This window comes from Drosophila eugracilis, unplaced genomic scaffold, assembly GCF_018153835.1.
Source record: "Drosophila eugracilis isolate 14026-0451.02 unplaced genomic scaffold, ASM1815383v1 contig_649, whole genome shotgun sequence".
NCBI classification, from domain to species: Eukaryota; Metazoa; Arthropoda; class Insecta; order Diptera; family Drosophilidae; genus Drosophila; species Drosophila eugracilis.
In genome coordinates, this window is record NW_024573535.1 from 2,495,249 (window position 1) to 2,509,806 (window position 14,558).

The 14,558-nt window shown below is 41.1% G+C and overlaps 1 protein-coding gene across 4 annotated transcripts in view; it reads right to left on the reverse strand.

The window, feature by feature from the left end:
* Positions 1 to 10,987: 10,987 nt before the first annotated feature.
* LOC108117718 (neurotrimin) overlaps positions 10,988 to 14,558 on the reverse strand; it is a 37,145-nt gene continuing 33,574 nt past the window's right edge. For all 4 annotated transcript variants that reach the window (XM_017230276.2, XM_017230274.2, XM_017230275.2 and 1 more), the window contains exons 8-10: positions 14,169 to 14,339; positions 13,889 to 13,944; positions 10,988 to 13,767 (exon numbers count right to left, since the gene is read on the reverse strand). In XM_017230276.2, coding sequence (XP_017085765.1) covers positions 13,399 to 13,767; positions 13,889 to 13,944; positions 14,169 to 14,339 — 596 coding nt within the window. In that variant the 3' untranslated portion in view covers positions 10,988 to 13,398. The remainder of the gene's footprint in view (positions 13,768 to 13,888; positions 13,945 to 14,168; positions 14,340 to 14,558) is intronic.

Here is a 14,558-nt window from a genome sequence, read left to right on the forward strand (position 1 = left end):
TCCATGGTACCAAAGGTGTTTTTCGTGGGGCTTTACTGAGGCGAGCAGAAGGGTTTTAGAGTGTTCCCAGCAATGATATCCTCTTGTTTCTTTGTTCGCACGTGCGTGTGTCTGCGTGTGTGTGTGTGCATAAATTAAGATGTGTGCGTTTGCGGCACAAGATCAATGCTCATTTGGCTGGCAATCAATCCGAATCCCCGAGTCCTTGTGGGCACTCAGCCGGGCTAACCTCACTTACTCGATGGCACTTCACTGCACTCAAATTGGAATTTGGGGTTGGCAATCGGGCAGCCTCAGCTCGAGTGGAATGCAACTTACTTAGACTTTTAGACTTACTTAGCCGGGGCTTTAGTAAGGATAACTTCCGTTCCGGCCAATGAGTTTTTGCCAATTCATATGGCCCAGCACTTTGCTGAAAGCTTTTTACAGCTGCTTCATTATCACAGCTTTTGGTAGTTGTTGGTAGAAACAAATCATTACAAAAGGAGTTTGTTTATGTAATATTTGGTTGGTTTCGTTTATTTTTACCTAATTTATAATTTAACGGCGTTAGGATACGATTGTGTCCTATGTTGGGTTCGTATATTAAATGAAATTACGTCATTTTTGTTTACTAAAATATTTAAAAGCGATTTTTAAATAAGCTTAGCAAGAGGTTTATGGTTATGGTTGTCAGCGAATTCAGATCCAAACGTTTGAAAGGAGCGGCTCTCCCTTTATTCATCTCTGAACCTTAACTAATGCTGAGTTTGTAAGGCTACAGCGTTATCTCAAATTACTTATGTGCTAGCGCTGTGTTTGTAAGACAACAGCGAGATAAAGCCATCTGTTCGGGTTGATCCTAAAATAATTATGTGCTAACGACGTGCTTGTAATTTAACAGTGAGATTAGGCTATGTCTTCGGGACGATTCTAAATGGAAATGCGGGATATAGTAATGTGATATCATTCCCACGATAGTGTAGATGTAGTTTAAGTACAACCAGAATGCTACGATTGCCATATCTGGTGGGCGTCTCATGTTCATGCTTGAACAATGTTCTTTCTGTTAAATTTTAACGTAAATCAAAGAAAGCTCAGGTTGTTAAACGCATTCAAGGAAGGTGCTGTAGGATTTCTACCGTACAGAACCAGTGGCAATAGTCGCGGCAATTAGTACAGAACCAATTGGGGTGCGGAGAAGTGAATACGTCAAGAATTCTTTTCGTACTGATTTTATTGAGCATGGATCTGGGCTTATATACATGATTGGGGGTTACAAGGATATTAACTTAGGTCTAGTCTGGATACAAATGGACAAACATGGTTTATTAACAGATTACAGGAAAATATCCTAAATAAGCAATTACATCTACCAAATGGTGTGAAGACACGACCGTCGGCTGGATGCATATGGTTTATGACCCGTTTATCACATGCAGATGTGGGCAGACCAAGATATCAGCTACCTATTTATTTATGTCAATGTAGCTATCAGAAGCGAACGAATTTCTGCTAAGTCGAAATCGTACAGGTGCCATTGAGTTGTAGAATTGATCTAAGCCTACTAAATCAACAATATATTCATAATGTTCAAAGGATACCCATTTAGTACCCATTGCGCATACGCAGCGTTATCCATTTAAGTAGAAAGACTTAGTAACCCGAGCAACCTTCGTTGATTGAGCTTAGCATTTACTATATATGTGTCGTGGATTACTTAGAAAATTCAAATTATAACGAAGTTTAGCTTCGACTTGTCCCCGCTTCCTCCCATTTATTTTCGTGTGCTTCTGTGCTGTTTCTTCGCTCTCCAAATTGAGGCGACAGTTTCTGTCGTCAACGTCAGTCTGTGCGCTGGTGTGAGTGAGATAGAAGGATGATGGTGGCCGCTTTAAAAGGGAATAGCGGAAATTTCTTAGAACTTTATCTGGTGGTGTGAAGGAGAGTAGGAGACACACAAGAAAAGGGAAGCCAGCATTGATTGAGAGCATTCGTCATTGAGAAGTGAAACGGAATAGATCATGCCACGCGCATGCAGCTTCAAGAGCAGTCCGAAGAAGAGGATTATTCAAGGGATTACGCGACATATGTTACAAATGTTAAAATGTCTCCATAAAATATGCATACTTCTTATTTCTTCTAAAATATATAATGTTTGTCAATAAATAGAAGGATATCATCCACTATAATAGAAAAATCTACAAAATTAAAAGGTGTTGTATTCAAGAAATAAGATAAACTACAACTAGTAACAAGGTTATAAATAATAAATACGGTTTACATAAAATACATTAGTACTGTAAGGCAGCGTTTGCCGCTTTAATGAAAAGATAAAACCACCTAAGCATCGTTTACCCAACCAACTTAACAATTTATTACTTCTTGTATTGTAACGATATTAGGATGTAAGTAATATCATTTATTTATAATTATATTAATCCTTTCAAAAGTACATAAGATTTGTATGAAAATCGAAAAATTTTGTCCATTACAATGAATAAACTGATAGAAGATCGATTTTTCCAAGAAAACACTAGTGTTAAAGTAACAAATATGAATTATAGACATCTATATAAGACAGATTCATACTCAAATGCCGCTAAATCGAATGATTGCCCTAATTGCGTATACGCAGCGTTGTCCATTAAAATTCAACACAAATCCGAGTTCGGCTGCGCACTGGTGAAGTACATTTTGCGACTGATTTAATCTATTTTTAATATGTTCTGAGGTTTCGACCGCTGCTAGCAATGAGAACGACTGAGAGGCGGGAATAAGAGCAGGCGAGGGGGGGGGAATGGGAAATGGGAAATGGGCATTCCACTCATAATAAAATTGAAACAGCAGGCGGCCGAAGGATGCGGCTTGGCTGGGAAAAAAGGACCCAGGACATGGTTCACAACCAGGCCCAAATGGCCGCAAAAAACAATAACAACAAGACGAGAAAACTGCAGCAAACATTGTGTAAACACATGTAAGACTTGCTCGATTGTTGCTGGGCTTTGTTTTTTTGTTTGTTGCTGCTGCCTTTTGTTTTCCCCCCACCGATATTGTTGTTATGGCCGCTTTGTTGTTGGTGCTGGCGTTGTCTGTCTGGTAAACCAAAATTGTTGCTCGTTTTCCGCATGAATCACTTGCATCATCATCATCATCATCATCATCATCGTCATCGTCATCGCCATCGCCATTGCCATCGTCATCATGGCCAGTTTTCGTTGCCAACGCTGCTCTATGTGCACGTATATGAACCACAACACTGCAAATATCTGTGTGTGAGTGGGTGTGTGTGTGTGTGTGTGTGTGTGTGTGTTACCATTACCCCATTTTGGCTCAGTGTATGTGTGTGACTGCACACGGGCCAAAGCGTTTGGCTCTGCACTTTGTAAGTAGCTTTTAATATATTTTGCCACAAGCAAGGCGGAGGGAGGGAGTGGGGAATCGGGAAAATAAAAAAACACCCGCCCGTATACAAATAAAAATAAATTCTCTCCGTTGGTCTTTTATGTGTGTGCAGAAATTGGATTAAAATTAAAATAAAACGAAGCATAAAACACATATATATTATATACACATGCTCGGGCATGTACAAAAATGAATAAATAAAAAACCGAGTTTCCAAAGAGCACAAAATTAAATGAAATAAAATGCACAACGGGTGAAGACGGAAGGGTCAAAGGTCGGGGCGAAGTTGAGGTGAGCAGCCGGAAAGTGCAACAATACAAGTGCGAGGACCAGGACGAGCATCAGTACGGCAAGGAGGCGGGAATCCTAGCCAGGATTAGCACAAAGTCGGTCACGGCTGGAATTTCCTTTGCCAAATTTTTTGATAGCTTCTTCCTTTTTGAAGTTTCCTTTGCAATTATTTGATGTAATTTCCAAAATCCGCATGTTGCACTTTGTCGCGGTTTGACACACAAATTGTGTTGGTTTTTGCGAATATCTGAACGTGGTTTTCCCCTCAAGTTTGGCTTCCTTAAGACTGCATCTCTGTATGGGCCAGTTTGGCCTGGAGCCAACCTTAGAGCCTCCACTTCGAGGTCACCTTCTAAGACTTATTGTCATTGGTTGGTGGTGTCCTAATCCCAATAATTATCCAAAATTAGTTCGCCATAAACTCACTTTAGCTGCTCTCTTTCAAATGATTTCCCTCGTATTTTGCATATTTAATGAAACGCTTAAAAGTTCTGGCTACTCCAACCTATAATTCGATACTGACAAATAGTGTCTGAGCGTCTATAAACCATACGCCCCGTTGACACGCTGGCTGCACAGTGATAAAGGGGGGAGAAGGAGGAGGAGGAGGAGGAGGAGGAGGGAGAAAATCAAGGTCTCGACCAAACCAATTACTGGCTGGACATGCAACTGATTCACTGCCCATCCACAGATTCTCCTTGGCCGCACCCCCTTGGCTCGATGAGCTGTCGCCTCTTTGACACTTTCGATTGCTTTTCATTTCGTTCCGTTTCTCACAGTGCCCCAGGGTGGGGGGTGGGGGCTTTGGATTTGGATTTGGATTGGTGGAGGAACGCTTTTCCTGCTTAGCTTGGCACTTTCCACTTTCCACATGGGCATTTGGATTGCCTGTTCGGTCGAAACTTTTGCTGACGTCGGCACATAGGAAATTGTTGTGTATTGGTCAATGTTACATATGCCATATTAACCACCGATGACCCCCTAGCCCCCTACTCACCGCGTATGCGAGTGAGTCCCTGACCCCTCAAGCCCTCAATCATGTCAATTACTCGCCAATTGTTGGTGTCCTCGGTGAACAGTTGAAAGTGTGTTATATCTGACGTCTGCGAGGTTTCGCCTGATGGGCATAAATTTTGATTTATGAACAGCCGCAGAGATACTACATAAATACCGATATATATAAATGTATAATGTGTGTATATATTATGGTATATATGTGGGATATATAGCACGTATATCTGTGCCGGCGCGCTTCATTAATTTGTCATATGTAGCGATGCATGAAGTGAGGCGATATATCCCTGCAAAGGACTCCGCGCAATCCTCGCACAGTTTAAGTTTTCAATTAATGCGTAAATTATGAATATACGTATTTTGTTCGCCATTTTAAATGCCCCTCAAATGAGATTTAAATAACAAAAACCACTGATTGGTCTGGTCAGCCGTCGGGGCTGTTCTCTCCTTCGGAATCGCCCAGATTTCTGCCTGATATGCCTCTTTATTTAACCATGATTTTCGGAAATCAGCATTGGGTGGCACTGGCAAGTGGCACAGGCACTGGCAGTGTGGCATAATAACGCTGATTTATGAGCCTGGCCCGATTTCGTGGCCAACTCCCACGCTTTTCCACCTCTCCGGTTTATTCTTTATTTATCGTTTGCCTCCTTTGGCTGCATTAACCTTGGGCTGATCCGATTCCATCGGCGCAACTTCACCCGGGGGCCAACAATTGAAATTATGGATTTTATGTGTCATAAGCTTTTATTGATGCAACAATCAAATATTTATGATGACAATTCCCGCTGACAATGATGGCTATAAAAATGCTTTATCCCTCCTCCCCCTCGAAGCGCTATCTCCCCTTCGTTGGGAGATATTTTTGTACTTTTTTCTGCAGGTGAGCAGGCTGGCAGGATGCCGTTGAAAGAAGCACAATTGAAATTCAATTCCGATTGATGAGCGTTGTTGTTGTCGTCTGAAAAATATCTCCTTTGAGTTTGCTTGAAAAACACTTTGGCTCGGAACGCGCAGCGCTTTTGTCAAATATTATAGCTGCGGCTGATTTTTCTCGTTTTCATTGCTGATCCACAGCTTCATTCTTCAGCCAGTCCTAGGACGTTTCTCTGCATTAACTTGGGACTTGATAATTTAATTTAATTTATACTCAACTGGGGTGTGTAATTGTTTCAGTTTGAATGCCAATTTAAATGCCGGTCCGAGTATATATATGCAGGAGAGAAGGGTCTGAGGCCCGCAGGTAAATGTAATTTATCTAGACAAGCTCGCCCACACAAGTGCGCCTTTAACCCAACCGAATCCGAATCGAGTCCAGGCAGATTCTCTGATGTTTCGCGCTGCTTTTCAAGAACCCCCCTGGCGACCCACCAGCCCACCTGCATATTCATCAGGCCACCACTTCCTCCGCCACTCCCCTCCCAGCCCGGCTAGAACCCGTGGCAAAATATCTATGAGTGCATCCATTATCCTTAATACACTTACGTGCACTAATGTGCTCCACATTAATGTGGGGCTGCTTGAAAATTTTAGGTTTTCCGTTTGCTTCAATGTCTGTTTGTCTGTTTGTCTGTCTGTTGCTGTTTCGTTTTCTGTTTCTGTTCCGTCGGTTTGCTGTTCCCTGTTCCCTGTTCCCTGTTCCCTATTCCCTGTTCCTGTTCCTCTTCCTGTCCCGCCCCCAAACAGCCACGCCCCCATCCTTGCATCACAGCAACAATAACAACGCCACCATATGAGGTCCTTTGTTGGCTGAGAGCACGAGGTCTCCTGGGCAACACGTTGGATATCCGTTTCTATTTTCCATTTCCATTTTTCCCCGTTTCCATCGGCTAGCATGCAATCACGCCCCGAGGCGGACTCGCAGCCAGTGGGCGGGGCCATCTAAACACCGCCTGAATATTTAAAGTTATACTAGACTTAGCTCCCAGGCCATGCTAATTAATGTTGTTGTTGCGTTTCTGTGTTGCGGCTTTCAAATTAGCTTCGGAATATTATTTGCCAGCCTTTGGGCTTTTGATTTTTGGGGTTTTCTTGTTTTTAACGTATGCCTCCGTTTAGCCAAAAATGAGCCTCATCGCTGAAAACAACTTTCACAGGACAAGAATTTTGATAATAAATTTCAATTGTTCTTCGTCTGTAAGTCTTTCCATGATGGAATGGCAGAGCATACTGAGAACTTCTCACTTTGACAGATGACCTTTGGATGCCATTGCCAACCAGCGCTGCCAGAAAGAAAAACTTAACTCTTAAAAAATCACCTTATATATATAGATTTATCAGCAAGAATGTTAAGTTGTTTTAACACATAAAAAATTGAAAATTTAGTACAAATTTAATTAATTTCATTTCTAGCAAGAAAATGTTTTTCTGCAGGGTGGCCCATATAGCGTTGGCTTTTTGAACTATGGATAATTCTCGAATGTCATTGTCAATGTGTCAGATATTTAGTAGAAGGTTTGCGGTTTACGAAATGGTTAAGTTTATTTTATAACGATTGCCTTCGTAAAACACTCAATCTGATTTGGGAATAATAAAATTAGCCCTGTTAATAAGCCTACAAAGCCGGTTTGATAGTCGCAATGCCAATACGTAAAGGGAAATATTTAATAAATAAATTAATTAATAAACGAATTCAATGCTCGGAGGGAGTTTCGCAGTGTTTGTCGTTGCAATTTCAAGGCAAACAAAATACAAAGCAGGACATGCAGCAGCACAGCATCGTGGCGTTAAAAAAGCGCTGTTTGCCTTTGTTTATTTGTTAATTTCTGGTTGTTGCAAATGGCAAACAAACTAAATGCTTAAACGATTTAAACACGACGCGGGTAGATTTCAATTGCGAAAAAAGGCAGCCTAAAGCGGTGAGTAAATAAGCAAATTCAGGCGGGTAAACAAGCGGCAAAGGCTGCAGAAGGGCAAAAAGCGGCAAAAGGGGCAAATGAAAACGAAAGATGGAAAAAAGCGAGCGGCAAGAATGAACGACGGGTCAAATTTTATGCAGGCGCAAATATTTTAAATGTTAACAATAAAACATGCGCACAGTAAATAAATGCACATGTGAGTGTAAACAGACTGCAGGAGTTCAAACACACACACACTCTGGCAAACAAACCAACGGCGGAGCCTAAAAGTATGCAATAACCCCCAGGAATAACCCCTGGAGAAGCCCTCGCGAAACCCCTTCGCCACATTCAAACAGAAACCGCTTAAAACACTTTACTATCGCATTTTGGAATTGTTCAAATATTTTCGCCCTTCTTCTTTTTGCGTCGCTTGTTGCTGTGTTGCTGGGTTGCTGTTGCTGTTGCTGCATTTTTTCTAGCCCTCTACTTCCCTCACCCTCTCTCTGCCTATCTCTCTCTCTCTCACACACAAATACAAACAATTAAAATCCTCAAATATTTGCGCCAACTGCAAAAAACAAATGTGAACTGGCTGTGTAAAGAAAGAAGTACGAGAAAACAAAAAACGAAAACAAGAAAATGGCAGCGGGAAAACGCCTGGAAAAGCGGGCACGTTGACCATTGAAGTTGGTCAGCAATTTTTACAGATATAAATAAAAATTCGCTGCTGCTTTCGTTTTTTCCCAACAACTCTCCTTTGTCCGCCTCGACTTTTTTGTTTTTCCACCTCTTTTCGGTGGATCTTATAGTTCTCTTTTTTACTTTCATGCACTTACTGCTGTTACACGTGTAGTTTTGTGATTAATTTGTCTGGGAATGACAGTTGCACTTCACATTTACATTCTCCCCCTGCGTATGCGTGATTTTCATATTTTATTACGCATACGCACTGTTGGACTGGCCATAAGTTTGCCCTTTTATAAAGAAAGCTGTTTTTCATGACTGAATTTTGACTTTTTGACCACTTCTATGTGCATATTATTGAGTTTAGTTATATTTTCAGGTATTTATATGGCTGGTGGGGACATTTTGAATATTATTTTAGGTAATTAATAAACATATAGACTAAGAAGATATGAAGCTTGTACGCACATAGCTAGCTCTTTTATTTCTTATATATATTTTGATAATTTTAATCTCTGTAACTGAAACCCCGCTCTGGCCTTAATGCAGTTTCATTTCCATTTAAGTTTAAGAATTGTTGGCCTTTTTAGTAAAAGTATTTTCAGTGACCTAATTTGAAGAGGAGGAGGTCTAAGATTTATTTAATTTTCTAAATATATTTTACTTATACTTTTCTGGCTGTGAACCTTCGCTTGACCGTAAATACAAATTGATATTTGGAGAAATTACATACACGGCATGAAATCAAATTAGGCTCGTTGCAGGCTGACCAAATTGACTGACTGACTTCTTTGGCCAGTCGATATTTGCAAATTGTTTCCACATCCAAACATATTTTTCACCGATTCGTTATTTGTTTGCCTGCCCGACTGGAGTGGGTTCAATGTTAATAATTTGGGCTAATCGATTTCTCTGGCCAGCTTGCAGGTGGCAACTTGCATTGAAAACTTTGCATTTCCTGGGTCCATCAATGCCACACAAAAAGCCATCGCATGTAGCCCAGAAATATGTCAGATATATATGCATAAATATATATATATATATGTATTTAAATGGGGATGTGGTATGTAGATGCGGATGCGGATGGAGGAGCATTAGCCGGAGAGTTTTGCATTTGACGTCGTCACGTGGCTTGCTGTTGGATTGCTGGATTACTGGAGCCACCAGTTGTCCTGCTCGCTCCTCTGGCCACAGTTTCCTTGCCTTGCCCTGGCTTTCCCGCTTTCCCGCTTTTCCACAGGAAAAGGGAGACGACATCAAATCATTAGCAGTGCATAAAGCGTGAAACCAGGCACAGACATGCAGATGAATTTAAACTATTAGCAGTGGCAAGAGGAAAGAATGGAGCGAACCGACTCTGCCAACAATGTTGGACTCTCATCCGCCTGCAAGGTGCATCCATCGTTAGGCAGCTGGATTCGGTTGGGTTTCTCTAGCTTATCCTTACACTGGAAAAAAGTGCTTACTATCTCAGGGGATATGACATACTCTTTTAAGGTATTTAACATATAACTGGTACTTGTTAGTGAACTGAATTTAAATTTAGTGTGGTTGGAATTGACCTTTTCTGGGTCTTCGGCTTCTTAGGGCCAGGAGTATATTCTCATAGCCAGTACCAGTACCCTTTTACCCCAGTGCAGCTGAAAGCTTCTCTACCCCGCTTAGTTCCCATGGCAATGCTCGTCCTCATTCCGCTTCTGGATCTGGTCCTGGTTCTGGTTCTGGTTCTGGTTGACATAACCCTGCACATTGTTATAAACGCAATCTTCGCTTCCTCCCTTGGCCTTTATTTGTGTCGTGTGAATATAAAAGATGCAAATGCAAAGATATTTTTTCCATTTTCCATTTTCATTTTAGGCTGGAAGGAGGTGGAGGCGGGAGTCGGCAGACGGGAAGACGGGAAGACGGGATGCGAGTCGGATACGGATTCTGTGCTGAGTTGCGGTGAGTGCAACGTTCTGGGGCAACATTGTCACACAGTCTCATTCATTGTGTGCGAGAGCGATGCTGTGCTGTGCAATATAAATAACTCGGCCGGGGCTGTGTGCATATTTTGTAACTGCTCGTCCAACTTAAAATAAATACAAAATGTTAGTTAGTTCCCCTGCTGTTGGCAACCATCATTTGACCAATGCAAAAGACACACACAATCCAAAATATTTGCACAGTTCGTGTTTGTGTTTGTATTTTGTATTTCGTATTTTGTATTTTGTATATATTCTTAACGAAACAAATCGAGCTCAATGCTCAAATTTTGATCCTCACTTTTCCGCCCAGCTTTCATTTTGCACTTGTGGTTTTTCATAATCGCCATGGCATGTGTGGGGCAAAATTTGCATTGACACATTCACTCGGAAGTTGGAATACTATTTTAGAAATAAATTTAACATTCAGCAAAAAGTTTTAAATGCCCAAAACTTTATGAGTCACTAATTCCTTTAAAGGCTTAGGCTGACTAAAAGGTCTTTGGTTCTTGAATAGTAAATACGGCATTAGGCTCTAAAGAGGTAAATTACTGGCTGAAAGGTATGGGATTAAGTGCTTAGTTTTTATGGTACAAAGCACACTTTTTATCCGCCTTTAAACTTTACCAGCAGTCGTCAGAAGAAAAGCACTTACTAGCTCTGAAAGAACTTCCAGAATTTAGTCTATCTTACAGCTGAAAATTGAAAAGTTAAGCAAAATGCAGCGAGGGTTGGGAATGATACCCTGCAGTGGACTTACCATTCAGTTGATAATTGATTGAAAGCCTTTTGGGTTTCCATAGGTATTCTTTATTTATTTTCGCTTTTTTCTTTCTCTTTTTTTGGTTTTTTCGATTGCGCGTTTTTGAATATTCTGTTGTATAATCAGATTTTACAGTACAAACATTTGTTTCGCTCATTTCTTATGTACATAAACACAAATCCAACTAAATGCTATTATCGTTACTTTATTTTTGTTGTTCGGGAATCATGGAATTTCATGGAATCATATTACGCAGCAAACTCTCGTTTTCGTTTTTGGGTTTTACATTTTGAAATTGTTGGATATTCTCATTGCATATGTACTCGTAGTTGTCAAATATTTGAATATTCTTTCGTTTATGGTTTATCTTTGTATGGCTGTAGCGTAGACATTGAATGCTTTATGACTTGAATGGTTTTCTGGCTTAGTTTGTTAATTCTTAGTTTGTTACTATAGTTTAGTTTGCCTGTCTTTCTCCCCCTGCAGTTTCCACTAAATCGTAGTTTTCTTCTTTCCCTTTCTTTTTCTTGTTCTTTCCTAACAACGCGATCGCCCGGGGTTCCATTTAGATGAATAAACTATTTTCCTTTGCCTTACACGTGTAGTTTAAACGTAACTTTGATTTGCTAGGCGATTACGTTACTCTCGTACCCGCAAAAAAAATATTCCCTATATTTAATTAAGTTTATTTATTTATATTCTCATTATATTTAAAATGCATGTTTATTCGCCCCTCTCCATACATTTGCTTCCTTGGTACGTATATGAGTCAGAGTACATCTGAGTAGACAGCTTTCGAGTGACCTCTACTAGCTGGATCTGGGGGAGCGGAACTGGATATGCGGATTATACATATGTCTGGGTATTACTGTACTTTGTATTTCGGATATCAACACACACGCATCTTATCTCGGTTGGGTATTTACCTCTGCTTCTGCTTCCGCCACACTTCTTTACTGCGAGTTGCTTTTAATGCTTTTGGCACATTTATTTCTGCTTTTCTGTTTTCTGTTTTCTGTTTCTGCTTTTCGATTCCCCTTTCCTTTGATTTACACTATATTTAAACATGGAATTGAGCTGAACACGCACACATGAGTATTACATAAACACATACATACGTGGGGCTATGGTTGGTTTCGGTGTGTGTGTGAGTCTGCCTGCACCAGATCTCAAGATCTTAAAACCGAATATTCAATATCCATATTTAAGCTCTTGAGATTCTCGTATGAAGTATGAAAGCGAAACTTAACTTGAACTCTACTCAGATTTGGATGTTACCTAAAAGTATGCAATCAAGTACTATATGGCCAATATCAAGCTATAGAATCTATAGCATAACTTTCAGCTGAGTTAAATTTCTTCTAAAGTTTGTTCCACCCCTGAGGTGTATTTTCCCGAAGTTCTGGCCAGGTTAAGGCCTGTTTTCTATTAGAAATTACAACTTATATCTTTAAAGACTCTGCTTGATTGAACATGGATTAGTCAGTAGCTTAGATTAAAAGTCACACACACACACACACACACACTCTTAGCGGATAATTGTCTTAGGGGATTCGAAAGTTGGCTTAACTCTAGGGTCTGCATTAGTCTTTTGAGCCGTGAGAACGAGGGTGACAACAAGGGGTCCAAAATGAGAACCACTTCTACCATAATAACAACGAAACTCCTTTATGGATCACTAAGGTATAAATATTTACAGCTTGCGCAGTTTGCAAAGATCGTCTAAACATTTCTTTTTAGCCACAAAGTTCCTTCTCTTTGAGCAGGCCTTAAGTATATATACAGAACTCTCGATTAAACACCTAATACATATATGTAGATATATATATATATTTATGTGTATATATATTTCTTCTAGGAAAACCCAACGTATAAACAGAAAAAAAAAACCTTTCTTATTGTTTAGACATCTAGAAATATCTGTGCCAATGTCTTTGCCGTATTCATTATTTATAGTACGCAAATATCCTTCCGTAGTCGTACTTTTGTTTACTTCAGAGTAGCTAAAGCCATTTAAAGAACCGAACACCATTTAATCTCAATATTGTTTATAGTTGACTTTCTTTTTGGGTGGTTGGGGAGTTGCGGGGTTGGGGTGTTGGGCTGTTGGGGCCTTCTTCCTTGTCATCATTTTCCACTAACGAGGTAACATTTAAACGCGTTTTCTTTTCCACTTAACTACGACACTTTAGTTTCTCCTTCTTCCTTTTGATTTAATATGCATTCAATTAGCCCTGTCCCCATCTCTTGGGCTAAGCCACCCCCTTTGCAATTAGCATGGGCGTAGATGATTAGCCAGTGGGATGGTGGCATCCCCCACATCCCCATTGATTAATGCCCTCTTTTCCTGGCCTGTGTGTCTGTGTCTGTGCGGAGGAGCAGGAGCTGGACGAGGGCAGGAGCTCCTTGCATCATAATCTTGCTTGTATAATTACAATTGAATTAAGCTATAATAATCTTACTCCGCCGTCACTGCCCGTCTCCAACTCCGCGCCGATCTCTCCCAGCTCTGGCTCCACTTCTCCGCCTGCCCATCCTTGGCCTCGTCCTTATCCGGCTGCCCATTCAAACTCGTTTCCTTGGCCTTCTTTTGTCTGCCGCCTTTTGTGTGGCAGGACAATGTTGCTGGCCCAGCTTCGGCCAACGCCGTTAATAATACCAATAAGGCTAATAGAAATGTCCCGATTAGCCGCATTGTCCCTCGTCCGAGGACCGGGTCACTCCCGCTGGCCGGGTGCTGATCCGGAGCCCGGTCCTTGTAGAGCCTTCCGTTCAGGTTGCGTGACCCATCCTCGCTGCGCGTGTCCTTTTGCACCACCTCGTTCTTCTGGGGGTGAAAAGAAAGCTTTGTTCAGCTTTGATTGTTTCCAAAAGGGTTGGGTCAAGTTCTTGGAATAGTCTTGGGTTTTCAGGATGAAAGGTCCCTTCTTTGAGCAGCTTCAACTTACCGACACTTCGTTGAGATCATCATCGTTACGGAATTTCCTTTCGGGACGCTCCATTTCTGGAAATGCATCGGGAAAAGCAAGAAGTGCAAGTTAATTAATGTCAATTTAAACATTAATCATAGAGTACTGTAAAGTGAAGCCCAAACAACCTTAAAGAGAGTCTATCTCAGACAGCACAAGTCGAAGAATATATCCCTTAAAATATGCAAACTTACGCCTTTTTGCTGTTAACATGCACGAAATTACTATAACTAACTATAAACTAGTCACTATTACTTACCGTAGAGCCGGATGGTGCCTTCGGTGTCGCCGATGCTGTTCTTGGAGATGCACTTGTAGCCACCGAAATCGCTTGTCTGGAGTCGCTTGATGTGCAGGACCATCTCGATGGCGTACATATTATTCTCCTTCTCGGTGAGCGCGTAACGATCGCCGGCAATAATCATTTCACCTGTTTTGCAGGTCAAAAAGTCAAAAAAGGCGAAAAGTCAAAACGAGCAGAAAAATCGAAATGAGCAACGATGAAAACGAGATGAGATGTGATGAGTTGAGGTGTGAATGAAGTCATGAATACGAAGCAGGGAGTCGGGCCAAATGAGCTCGGGTTACGTGAGGAGAAAGGTGGGGAAAGGGAAGGTGTGGAAACTCCGCTGACGAGGAGATGTGGAGG